We start from the raw sequence: 13,894 nt of genomic DNA, 5'->3' as shown, positions 1-13,894 counted from the left end.
CTCAATTCTTTTAACAATAGAGCTTTCTAAGTCTAAAATATTTGAGTAAGACTGTAACTAACCTTTATATATGCACTTGGGTAGATCTTATGAACAGCATCTCCAGGTGCACGGCCCGCTTCTCTGTCTAAGTAGTAACTCTGCACAAAGACTGCATGGTCGCTAAGGCACCTGACCCAAACATCACCTTCACCTTTACATTCCAGCTGCACACCTTTGCCTATGTGCAACCTTAGGACGAAAAAGAGAATCACATTTTGTTTGGATAAGTATTTAAAAATAATCTTTGGTTCAGATTATATTGCATACCCAATATTAAAAAAAAATTTTAAATAAAAGACATTATATTACACCATAACTGAAAGACAGCCATTATTAACATTCTTGCGTATTTCCTTTTTTAAAATATCTTATTCATATAAAATAACGATGAGCATATACATAATGTTTACTACCTGCTGAATACTTAACATAAATCCTCACTTAACCTTTACAATTCAGTAAGGTAGATACCATTAAACCCATTTTATAAATGTTGAAACTAAAGCTTATAAAAGCATATAGTTACACTGTCCAAGTCAACAGCTACTAGCTACATGTGACTATTTAAATTAAACTAATTATAAAATTCAGTTAATCATATGAACCATATTCTAACTGCTCAATAGCCATGTTTTAATGCAGGCAGTGGCTACTGCAGTGAACAGCACAGATATAAACTATCTTCTTCATCACAGATAATTCTATTAGCACCAGCTTAGAGAGTAATCCACCAAAGTCACATAGCTAGTGATAGAACCATGAGTACATACTTATGCACATATACACTTCCTTAAAGAGTTGAGATCATAAAGTGCCTAAAACTATTATATTTTCCTATAAGATTTCATCTTAAGCATTTACATTTGATATATAAACTTTGAATTAACATTTTAATGACTACATAAAAAATGAAAGTTCATCAAAATTTACTTAAGCATTACCCTTTATCATTTTTCCAACATTATAAATAATATTTACAAAAACATCCTCGTTTTACATTACTTTCTCTCAACAGATTTGTAGAAATAATATATGATCAGAGGAAATAAAGATTAGTTTTCAAACTGGATACCAAAAGGTCTAGTTTACTATTCAAAACATAGAAACGTCATTAACTTAAACAAGACTTTTTATTATATCTTAAATAACAAACATCCACAATTATACTGCAGTGCTTACAAATTTTCTGACTTTTTAAGATGATCTTTACTTTTTTGTCTATATTCAAAATCTTGTAAGTCTACACTGAAAAACAGAACTTAGAATACATGACAATGGGGGCACCTGGGTCGCTCAGTCGGTTAAGCGTTCGACTTTGGCTCAGGTCGTGATCTCATCGCTCCTGAGTTTGAGCCCCACAGAGCCTTGTCTCCCTCTCTCTCTGCCCCTCCCCTGCTCTCTCTCTCAAAAAATAAATAAACATTAAAAAATTTTTGAAGAATAAATGACAATGTACTATATTCAATTTTTAAAATAACTATACAGTCAACAATACCTTGCTCTTTCAATGGCTTCTGTCCTGTGGACATTCGAGAGTTGACCCAAGCAAAAGCGATCTCCTCCAGAAGGGTCCACATATCCATCAACAGTAACAATAGGGCAGCTTGAAGGAACCTTAAATGTCTCTCCAACTTGAACATCCATTTCAAAGTAAGCGATGGAACACCAATACTCAGGAGCTACAGAGGATAAACAGGAGAACACCTACCCATGTAAGATACAAAGCATTCACTTTCACTTAAGACAAAGCTTTTCCTAAAAGAAAGGGTGAAGGGAAGAGACAGGCATTTGAAAAGCACCCAAAAAAATTTGATGAAAATGACAATGTATTAAAAGTAGGCACTTCCAAGGCACCTGGGGGGGCTCAGACGGTTAAACACCCGACTTCGGCTCAGGACATGATCTCACAGTTTGTGTGTCAGGTTCTGCACTGACAGCTCAGAGCCTGAGCCTACTTGGGATTCTGTATCCCCCTCTGTCTCTCTGCCCCTCCCCTGCTTGTGCTTGCTCTCTCAAAAATAAACAAACATTAAAAAAAAAAGTAGACACTTCCATGTCTTCCATTTTTCAGCTCAGTACCTAGCATTCTTGAAACTGTAGTCATTTTTAAAATCTGGACATTGGTTCTTACCTCAAAGGACACAGCCAAGTAGGAATTTAAAGAATGGAAGTAATTAGAATCTAAAATAAATTATTTTATCATAGTGTTTCATTTGGCTGCATATATTTTCTACGTAGTCTAACTTGTATTTTTTTAAAACACACTGACTCTAAGACATATTCCAGGGAAGTGTTCTTGAGTAACATCAATTTATGGCATATTTGTATAGATCCCTAATTGAGAGACAGGGCATAAGCAAGTCAGCCATCCCAGACTAGAGTCAAGGTTAATCACACTCCACTACACAGTTGCTCTGGATAGGAATTCTCAACTGTCTCTTGATTGAAAGGTCGTTTTTGGTGAAGTCAATTGATGTTAACTACTACAATTTTAACTCTGAAGATGTATTCCGTGTATTCATTTAAGCAACGATAAATGATTTAAAATAATTTTTTTTTAATTTTTTTTTCAACGTTTATTTATTTTTGGGGGGACAGAGAGAGACAGAGCATGAACGGGGGAGGGGCAGAGAGAGAGGGAGACACAGAATCGGAAACAGGCTCCAGGCTCTGAGCCATCAGCCCAGAGCCCGACTCGGGACTCGAACTCACGGACCGCGAGATCGTGACCTGGCTGAAGTCGGACGCTCAACCGACTGCGCCACCCAGGCGCCCCTTAAAATAATTTTAAATGGGATTGGGAAAAAAGGCACTACTTGGTTTGAAATATAGTTGATCAAGTATTTCTAATTTTTGTTTGAATACAATTATTAGAGACAACATAAATGGAAATTATTTGGTTTTCCTTTAACAATTTATAGGGTATCTAGGAATTATTCTAATTTTTTTTTAATGCTTATTTATTTTTGAAAGAGACAGAGACAGAGACAGAGTGCAAGCAGGGGAGGGGCAGAGAGAGAGGGAGACACAGAACCTGAAACAGGCTCCAGGCTCCGGGCTGTCAGCACACAGCCCTACATGGGGCTCAAACTCATGAAACCTGAGATCATGACCTGAGCTGAAGTCAGACGCTTAACTGACTGAGCCACCCAGGCACCCCTCTAGAAATTATTCTAGGCATGGCATACAACAGCAATAAACAGGACCGCTACTGTCCCTAATCTCATGGAAATGCAGAGGCAAATAAGGAGATAAATGAGTAAGATGACTCAGGTAATGATAAATACTGTAAAGAAAATAAAATGGGGTGTGGAACAGAAGATGATTGGAAAGAATCATCAGACTGGAGGGCAGGAGTACATCCTATCTGAAAAGATAAACTTTGAAAGACCACGTATTTATGTAAAGACTGTGAACAGGGGCGCCTGAGTGGCGCAGTCGGTTAAGCGTCTGACTTCAGCCAGGTCACGATCTCGCGATCCGTGAGTTCGAGCCCCGCATCAGGCTCTGGGCTGATGGCTCAGAGCCTGGAGCCTGTTTCCGATTCTGTGTCTCCCTCTCTCTCTGCCCCTCCCCCATTCATGCTCTGTCTCTCTCTGTCCCAAAAAAAATAAATAAACGTTGAAAAAAAAATTAAAAAAAAAAAAAGAAGACTGTGAACAGAACACTTCAAGAAGAAAGCAAATGATGTGCTCGCTTCAGCAGCACATATACTAAGAAGAAAGCAAATGCAAAGGCCCTGGAATAAAAATGGATTTGACTTATTTAAGGGGGAAAAGGCCACTGCCACTTACTAGAGAATGAAAGCTTTCTTTAAAAAAAAAATTTTTTTTAACATTTATTCATTTTTGAGAGACAGAGAGAGACAGAGCATGAGCAGGGAAGGGGAAGAGAGAGGGAGACACAGAATCCGAAGCAGGCTCCAGGCTCCAAGCTGTCAGCACAGAGCCCGACGCGGGGCTTGAACTCATGAACTATGAGATCATGATCTGAGCCGAAGTCGGATGCTCAACCAACTAAGCCACCCAGGTGTCCCTGAAAGCTTTCTGCTGATAAACCAATTATTGATCTGCTTCTCAATGTGCCTTATGAACTCTGACTCATCTAAAATTTGCAGCAATAAAACTTTCAACAATCTATAAAGATACTTGGGATGACAAAACAATAGATCTTCTCAAACTCCCAAAATATCTTAAAATGAAGTATGACAGACATTTCAAATATATTTTCAAAAATCTTGTAAAATCTATGTATCTAATTGCTTTTCGAATGTTGTCAAGGGGGTGCCTAGGTGGCTCAGTAGGACTGAGCGTCCAACTTCGGCTCAGGTCATGATCTCGCGGTTCCTGGGTTTGAGCCCCACGTCGGGCTCAGCTCAGAGCCTGGAGCCTGCTTCGGATTCTGTGTCTCTCTCTCTCCCTGCCCCTCCCCCTCTCTCACTCTGTCTCTCTGTCTTTCAAAAATAAACACTTAAAACAAAAAACAAAAAAACAAAAATGCTGTCAAGGAAGAAAGTACTTTTCAACTAAGAATTAATAAAACAGACCACATGAAGATGGTGATTCAAAAACTTAACTTGAAATGTTTTGCCACACAGATCAAATCAACTAATCACAAATACTTAAATTTCTTTAAATATGTTTGGTTATCATTAAACTTGAAAAGTAGTGATACACTGAAGTCCCCTCTTAAAAAAACAGTTTGAAATATTTATGAAGTTATTCTTTATAGAAAACATTCCATTATGCTATGAACCAAAAGCCTCAGAAAACGTAACTGGCAGGTATATTGGTTGAAGCTAAAACTAAAGAGGTTGTGTTAAGGTAAGTTAACAACTACCCAATGTTTTGGAAGCAAAAAAAAAAAACAGTAATAGCACTTAAAAGAGGTCTTTACACAGTCCACACAATAAATTCTGTTACAAACAATGCCCTAAAGTCATGAATGTCTATAATGCTCAGTAAAAAATAAGGCGCAAGGACATGCATTTCCTAGTTCATACTGAAGAACACTATCCAGAAGTAAAGTTCCATGGTGAGCAACCTTTTTCCATTAGAGTCAATTTACAGGAGAAAAAGAGAATTGTATAATCTCCATGTTTAAATAAGAAAAAAAGATACTTTTATCATCATGAACTGTAATATCTGCAACTGCACTTAAACCTTATTTTATTTCCCAGTTGCCAAAGGGGTTTTCATTTACCTAATTATCTCAGATACCATACAGCAATGATGGTTACATAAAGCTGCATATCTGAATAGGTTTAGTATGAGATGATCTCCTGCTACTGGGAAGACGTATTGTAAGAAACTTGAAGTAAACAGAAACTGGCATCAAAACTGCACACCATTGATCAGGGAAGAAAAACGACGCTATGTGAAGAGATTATTAAGGCCTAAGAAAGGAGGAAGGAGGTTACCATCTAGGAGCACAGAGAGAACCAGAGGTAATCTAAGAGGGTTCCAGAGAACTTGGCAGTCCTGGGATACAGTATATAATGTGGAAAACTTTCCACTCTCAATTTGCTAATTGAGTAATAAACAGGAGTAAGGAATAAGAAGCACTCATTAAGACTTTTTAGATCCTGGGGCGCCTGGGTGGCTCACCTGGTTAAGCATCCAACTCTGGATTTTGACTCAGGTCATAATCTTATGGTTTGTGAGTTCAGGCCCACATTCAGCTTTGTGCTAACAGTGCAGAGCCTACTTAGGATTCTCTCTTTCTCTGCCCTTCCCCTGCTTGTGCTCACACACTCTCTCTCTTACAAAATAAATAAATAAACTTAAAAAAAAAAAAAAAAAAAAGACTTTCTAGATCCCTCTTTGCTCTTTTGCTCCAAGGATCAAATGCCATATAAGTGATAAGCCTGCAGCTTCTCAAAACTAGTATTAACAGCAGGATGTAATTAGAGAGAACATTCTTAATAACTCAACAACACCTACCAAGATGGAGTGGGATTATTAATGTGCTTGCTCATTTGATACTTTTAGCTCCTTGTTGCTGAACTAGTGAAGTTGAGCTGGTCTCATGAAGCCTATGGACTGCTCATTACTGGCCAGAGAAAAGGTTTTTATGTATTTATTTTTTAATGTTTACTTATTCTTTGGAGGGGGGGAGGGCAGAGAGAGAGAGATGGAGACAGAATCCAAAGCAGGCTCCAGGCTCTGAGCTGTCAGCACAGAGCCCAACGTAGGGCTCAAACCCACAAACTGTGAGATCATGACGTGAGCCAAAGTTGGACGCTTAACCAACAGAGACACCCAGGCGAGAGAAAAGGTTTTTAAAAGACTAAGTTAGCAACCTGAATTTTTTTTTACAATATAAGAACTTAGCTAAATATTTTTTATAATGGAGAAATGTATTATAAAGCACAGTTTATCAAATAAATGTTATTCAATTACACTGGGAAATATAAGTCTCCAAGGCATTATCTTCAATTTCTGACAGCAAGTAATTCAAGAAGTTAAAAACTTGGTTAAAGTGCCCAAGAGACTCATTATGAATTATTTCTTTTATTATTTAGATCTGAATGAGATGCCCTAGGAGAATCTTTTATCTACACATAAAGACTCTCTCTTGAATGGTATAGTTCCAAACTACTAAAATATAACCTGAATTTGGAAATCTGTCAATTTTGAATCCATTTGTGAATTACCAAAACAACCTCAAAGACACTGAGGAAACTCACTTTAATTTGCAATTAATATTTAATTTGATGAATGTTAAAGAAAAAGCTTTTGCATTAAGAAAAAGCAAAAACAAAGTTAATCCATAAAAAAAGAAATAAAATGACTAACCTTGCCCAAAATTTTTTTCGACTTAGTGATCAAAGTCAAAGCATAAAAATCATCAAGTATATGGCCTACCTGAAATCCTTAATACCAAGGTAATGACCAATACTAATTATTTTCATTTTCTACAATTTATATTACATCTGTGTCTGAAAGCATTTATGTAACTGTCCTCAAAAATCGTTTCGCAGGGCTCCTGGGTGGCTCAGTTGGTTAAGTGTCCAACTTTGGCTCAGGTCACAATCTCACAGCTCATGAGTTCAAGCCCAGTGTTGGGCTCTGTGCTGACAGTTCAGGGCCTGGAGCCTGCTTCGGATTCTGTGTCTCCCTTGCTCTCTGCCCCTCCCCAGCTTGTACTCTCTCTCAAAATTAAACATTAAAAAGTGTTTTAATAAAGAAAAATTATTTCTCAAAATAGATACACTATATTTATTATTGAGGATTTTTAATTATTTCAAATATTTTATATATTCAGAAGTATATGCTTATTTTCCCTCTTAAAGGTCCTAAGTCTGGGGTAGAACATTTTAGCATTTCTTAATCAGACCTTAAGGGGCCACATTAACCACACACCTAAAACAAGTATTACTTTGCTTTCTTTTCTTTTTTTTTCCAAATGTTATTTTTGAGAGACAGAGACAGAGACAGAGAGACAGAGAGAGAGAGAGAGACAGAGAGAGACAGCATGAGTGGGGTAGGGGCAGAGAGAGGGAGACACAGAATCTGAAGCAAGCTCCAGGCTCTGACCTGTCAAGCGCAGAGCCCAATGCAGGGCTCAAACCCACCAACCGTGAGATCATGACCTGAGCTGAAGTTGGACGCTCAACCAACTGAGCCACCCAGGCGCCCCACTTTGCGTTCTTTTCTATTCGTTCATGAATCAAGGATAAGAAGTGAACTACCAACTGTAATTTAGTAGAATTAAAAGTACTAGGTAGCAGAGGACACAGGGATTAGGAAAGGCTTCCCAAAAGTGGTATACTCCAGCTGGATCTTTACAAAGAGTTTGCACAGGGGCACCTGGGAGACTCAGGGTGGTGAGCCTCTGACTCTTGATTGCGGCTCAGGTCATGATCTCACGGTTCATGGGAATGAGCCCCGCACTGGGCTACGTGCTAACAACTCGGAGCCTACTTGGAATTTTCTCTCTCCCTTGCTCTCTGCCCCTCCCTGACTCATGCTCTGTCTCAATCAATCAATCAATAAATGGAATTTGCCACACACATTTAGGAGTTTAGGAGTATGTGGGTGGGCATCAAGATGGTCCCCAAGGATTCTCACCTCCTGATATTCATATCTGTGTGTTATCCCCTCCTCACAAAATAGGACCTTACAGAAATTATGACATGACTTTTGATCCTCTTTTTTGAATTTTCTTTCTTTATTTGAGAGAGAGGGTGTGTGTGTGAACAGTGTAGGGTCAGAGAAAGGGGAGAGAGAGAATCTCAAGCAGGCTCCACACTGTCAGCACAGAACCCGACGTGGGGCTCAAACTCAAGAACTGTGAGATCATGACCTGAGCTAAAATCAAGAGTCATACATTTAACCAACTGAGCCACCCAGGTGCCTCTGATAAGTCTTAAAAGACCCTGAGGCTCTGTCTTGCCTTCTCTTAATCACTTACTCTGAGGGAAGCTGGCTATCGTGTGAAGACACTTGAGAAGCTCCATGCAGAGAAAGTGGAGCTTACTGCTTACAATAACATTAACTTGCCAGCTATATGGGTAAACCACTTGGAAAGTGAATCTTCCAGCCCCAGAAAATCCTTCTGATGATAGCAGCCCAAGCCAACAACCTGACTGCAACCTCATGCGACTTTAAGCCAAAGCAAACCAACCAAACCATTCCCAGATCCCTGGCCCACAGAAACTAAGTATAATAAATGGTTATTACTGTTTAACTAGTTAAGTTTGGGGAGTAGTCTGTTGCAGAACACAGGTAACTAATATAGTGCACAAGACATAAGACAAAGAAGAAGCACAAAGGAATGATACCTGGGCAAGCTTGAGTATGTGCTTCAGGATGGTTAAAGCATAAAGAGACAAGGCTAGAAAAGTACACATGGAACAGGATCAGAGTCTATTTTCTGCCCAGCTAAGGAATTCCAACTTCATCCTTTTGGCCAAGCAATGATCAGGGAAATTAATGCAAGTTCTTCAGCAGAGAAATAATTGGATCCAAATTTTAAAAGAAATACTGAATAAGAGTAGACAGTAAACCATGACTACAAGCCCTCCCAACAGGGCGACCAGTTAAAATATTCTCTTAATACTGTAATAGGAGTAATGAAGATAACAGTCGTCAGGTAAAACTCCTCTGGGGCCTCTACGTATTCATAGTCAAAGAGTTCACAGCCCTCTGCATTCCAACCAGCTGACTCCACTACAGGTGTATGTGCACAGTTGATCCTCTCCCACAACCACTTGGACAGAGACCTTTCAGAATAATTCTTACCATTAAGTCATTAAGTCTAGTCTACTCAAGACAGAAGTTTTAATACCAGTGTGGGGTGCTCCAGATGTGTATCCTCATAACTAGTTAATGTTATTCCCTAACCACCAGGAACTGTTAGACCTCAACATCAGTTGCATCATGAGAATGAAGGAAATCTATCAGGAAACCAAAAGCAATTGCTGAATCCAAATTAAGCCCAAATAACCAGCCACCATTTCTAACCCCACCTCACCATCCCATCCAGAGTAGGTCTTTCTTCTGAGCTCTGGTTACCCTCCCTCCTGCAGACCACCTTCCACTTAGCCATATGGACACTGAGGCTCCCCAAAATGCCAGGCATCACTAATGACTCTCAATGACTAATGACTTTCTGCTTCATTGAAGTCAGAAAAAATTCTCATTCTTAAGACTCTAGATTTTCCCCTCTTATCCCAACATATTTATTCACAACAAATTAAGATTCTGATATAACGATTTCATTCATATAATTTTAAAAACAAGTAAAACCAGGGGCGCCTGGGTGGCGCAGTCGGTTAAGCGTCCGACTTCAGCCAGGTCACGATCTCGCGGTCCGTGAGTTCGAGCCCCGCGTCGGGCTCTGGGCTGATGGCTCGGAGCCTGGAGCCTGTTTCCGATTCTGTGTCTCCCTCTCTCTCTGCCCCTCCCTCGTTCATGCTCTGTCTCTCTCTGTCCCAAAAATAAATAAACGTTGAAAAAAAAAAATTTTAAAAAAAAAACAAAAAACAAAAAACAAAAAACAAGTAAAACCAATCTACTAGATGGTCTAAGGATGCATTCATCAGTTTCAAAAAACAAAAACAGTATCCACAAAAAGCAGGATAGTGCCGATCTCTGGAGATGAAGAAGAAAAGTTTTTGACTGAAACAAAATGCATGGGGTAGGAAGTTTTTTAAGAGTGCTGTCGTAGTTCTCAATCTGGGTGGTGATTACCTAGGTGTTGGCTTTACTGTTATTCATGAGACTGTATGTATACTTGTTTTATATACTTTTCTCTATATTTCTCAATAAAAATGTTTTAAAAAGGGAAGGCTCCTTAACCCATAAACAATGTTCAATAAATATGCAAATAACATATAGAAAACCCACTAAAGAGAATAACTTAAGTAGTATATATGTATGGTTAAAAAGTACTTAGGCCCCGCCAGTAGCATTTTTCTTCTAATCAAAACCAATATTATTTGCCTCCTAAATCAGCAAAAAGACTATTGAACTATCATGCCTATGCTGGCAAGCATGGTAAGTAAAACTGGTTCTCAGACTCTGATGTGATCTCTATAAAGCAGTTTGGCCTTTTGATTCAGAAACTCTTCAAATCTCTTAAACTGAAACATGAGAAGTGTTATAAGCTTAAAAATCTTACCCTCAATGTTTTTTTTTTAACAGCTGGAAGAAAAATTAGAACCAACATAAAAAATAACAAACCAAACACTGCTTAAGAAAATTATGTAGATCTATTTGAAGAACTATAAGTTATCCTTTAAAATGATCATTATGGTTATTGTAGTTACATTATTTTTTAAATTTTATTGGAAATACATGCTGATATATTTATATATAAAACAATTTTATAGGATTTCCTTCAAAATAATAGGTGAGGGTATAAATGAGACCAAACTGGTCCTTAGCTGACAATGGCTGAAACTGAGGGATTAGTACAATGGGGGGTCGGGGTGGGGGTGGGGGTGCTGTCTGATATTTGGTATATGTTTGAAATTCTTCATAATAAAACAAATTACTTTTAATTAGGAAAAAAAATTAAGCGATCAATTTTATTTGCATCTTTTTAAGCTAAGAAAAACATATGAAGGTATAGAGGAAAGTAATTCAAAATGCTATGTTTATGTTAAGAAGCCTTCAGTATTTTAACTCTCTCTGCTTTTTTACTTCTATGGTTTAAAAGATATATTCAAATTTGAATTAAGGAAATCTATTCAGCTATTTACTCCTTTGAACACAATTTAATCAAAAAGTTTCTAAAAATTCCAGTTAACCAAAAATTCCTGAATCTATCTTCTAAAACAGACACAGTGAATTATTTTTATTTCCAGCGCACATTTTAGATTTTTCCCTGGCTTTTTAAACTACATTTCTACAGCTGTTCTATTTTGAAACCTAGTTTTCTTCTGCTGCATATTTATGTATTCAATGCTAAAACCAGCACTTTGGTACTTCATATTTTAGCTGAAAAAACAGTTCTTGTCTTTTATTTCAGACAGTTAAAAAGTATCAAATATAGGCAGCTTATGTGGACTCTATTGGCTACTCATAAACTGTTGATTAGCTAATGCCATAAGGAGTACTGTACTTATCTAAAAAGTTAGGTAGGTTACTGTGTAACTAGACTAAAACCTGTGTGTGTGTGTGTGTGTGTGTGTGTGTGTGTGTGTTTTAATTACTATGAAGAAAATCTAAATATAGGGAATCATTGTTGAAATACACTTACCAGGATGATTGGAAATGGGAGGCTGGAATGCAAGCTCATTGTGAACTGGCCCTGAAGAAAAGACAATAAAAATCCCAATTTTATTTATTAAAAGTTTTCCAATGCTAAAACTTTTAATAAACCTTACTTAAATATAACTATCATACCCTAGGAGTGGTTTAAAACTTATTCAATGTCTAAAAATTTAAAAGCTTAGTTTAGATTACTTTATATAAGCAAATACTCTCAAGGTACTTTTGTGGATATTTAATAGCTAACATTTTAATGCTATGTGCCAAGTGCTGTTAAGCAATTTGCAATAACTGTACACACAAGATTTAAATTATAAATGAATTATTCATGTAAGGTGATAAGAGTGTAATTTACAATGCAATATACAACAATAATTCAAAATCTTAGGTCCGTTCTAAAAACAAATGTTTAAAGTTTATTAAATTAAGGATAAATTGAGAGGTTATTAAGCATTAAAACACTGTGCTAAACCTTTCACACGAATTATTCCATTTGCTTTTTACAACACTCCTTGAGATAGATACTATTACCCTTAAGGCTTAGTTAGTGGAGGTTATATAACCTGCCAATGGTCACACAGCCAGTTAAGGGTCCAACCTCAGCACCTTAACCACTTTGCTGGGCCAGGCAGCCATAAAAAATGACATTCCCTAAGATATGGAAAATAGTAACATAATTGAAAAAAAGCAGGATACAACAATATATACATAGTATGATCCTTTCTCTCCCAATATATATACACCCGTTTATATGACTGGAAGAAAAAATATGAAAAATATTAGAAGTGGATATCTCTACGTGGTAGGACTCTATAAATTTTCTTATTTACACTTTTCTGTATGTTCCAAGTTTTCTCTGGTTCTATTAATCTTATAATGGAGGAAAAGGAATTGGATACATATGAAAAATTCAGGGTCTTGATTTCACTAAGCCAAATGAACAATGTTCCTCTTCTGTCTGAAATTACAAGCTATGGTTATTAGTAGAGTATCCCTCCAAATCAAGCCTGCACAGAGTAATGATAGAGACAACACGTAAGTGTCTGCATTTTGCTGAATACTATGATGAGGGAAACCTTGAGATCTTGACACTCAAGGGATTTCAATCCACTTAGGGTGGATATACAGATATACATGAGACCTAAGAACATATACAAAGTAAACAAACAAATGAATGGAAATCAATGTGATGTTAATGAAACATTAGCAACAGAGAAATAAATTTAGTAAACATTACTCCTCTAAAACAAAGGTATGATAACAAAACTATGAAAAGTAAATAATACTGTTTTTACCAAAATGCTGAAAAGCAGTAATCATTTAATGAAACTAAATTGTAAGATGAATAAAAGATGTAAAAACATTTAAAAAAAACAGAAAGAAAACAAGTTCTCAAAAAGAAAAGGCCCTTAAAACAAAAACAAGAGCTTACAGTAATGTCCGGGATGGGGCGGCATAGGCGGGTGGTGCTGAAGATGGCCGTTTTGGTGGTGAGGCAAATTAGGTGTGTATGGTGCAGTCCTACTTCCAGTCCAGGTGGTAGTGCTGTCTAAAAATTAAGGCCCACATGGATTAATTTGCTTTTATAAAGTCTGCCTATTTTTTCTCAACTACTTAAAAGATTTTAAAAAGCATGTACATACTATGATGGTAAGTAGCTGGCTGACCAGTAAATCCATTCTGCTGCTGTCCTGGCTGAGGCCCTGAAGCTATCTGCAACAATCCTTCACTATGGCTGCCTGCCAGTATACTGGCAGGCTGACCTAGAGGAACAAGAAGACATTAATACGGTACATTTTTAGATGCAATCCTGCGTTTTTATACAGTAAATGAAGGACCAACTATAACTGATGATCGAAGCTATAAAGATGGGCAAAAAGTGGAACTAGTCCATGGTCTATCAAATAACAAACCCTAAAGTCATCTATGAAGGCAAACCTTAACTTGAAAAAGTTGAAAATTATTCTACCTTAAAGTAATGCCTAGCTAATTTTAGAGGCCTTTTCCTTCATTAATATTCTTCACGTGCCAGCAAAATCCCACTACATGTCTAGCCTATCACAGTAACTTCAGAAGCACATCAGCTCATCACTGGCCATGCCATCTAGCTCTAGACCCTTCTAATTAGGACT

General features: G+C 37.4%; 1 protein-coding gene across 6 annotated transcripts in view; it reads right to left on the bottom strand.

The window, feature by feature from the left end:
* The window catches only part of SMAD4 (SMAD family member 4), a 110,661-nt gene that overhangs the window by 18,478 nt on the left and 78,289 nt on the right, over positions 1–13,894 (bottom strand). For all 6 annotated transcript variants that reach the window (XR_006293988.1, XM_043558856.1, XM_043558853.1 and 3 more), the window contains exons 6-10: positions 13,406–13,525; positions 13,195–13,311; positions 11,752–11,802; positions 1,538–1,721; positions 63–231 (exon numbers count right to left, since the gene is read on the bottom strand). Coding sequence is in view for 5 of the 6 variants with exons in the window: in XM_043558856.1 (XP_043414791.1) it covers positions 63–231; positions 1,538–1,721; positions 11,752–11,802; positions 13,195–13,311; positions 13,406–13,525 (641 nt within the window). In the remaining variant the exon portion in view is untranslated. The remainder of the gene's footprint in view (positions 1–62; positions 232–1,537; positions 1,722–11,751; positions 11,803–13,194; positions 13,312–13,405; positions 13,526–13,894) is intronic.

Source organism: Prionailurus bengalensis, chromosome D3 (assembly GCF_016509475.1).
Source record: "Prionailurus bengalensis isolate Pbe53 chromosome D3, Fcat_Pben_1.1_paternal_pri, whole genome shotgun sequence".
NCBI classification, from domain to species: domain Eukaryota; kingdom Metazoa; phylum Chordata; class Mammalia; order Carnivora; family Felidae; genus Prionailurus; species Prionailurus bengalensis.
This window is presented reverse-complemented; position numbering and strand designations above follow the sequence as displayed.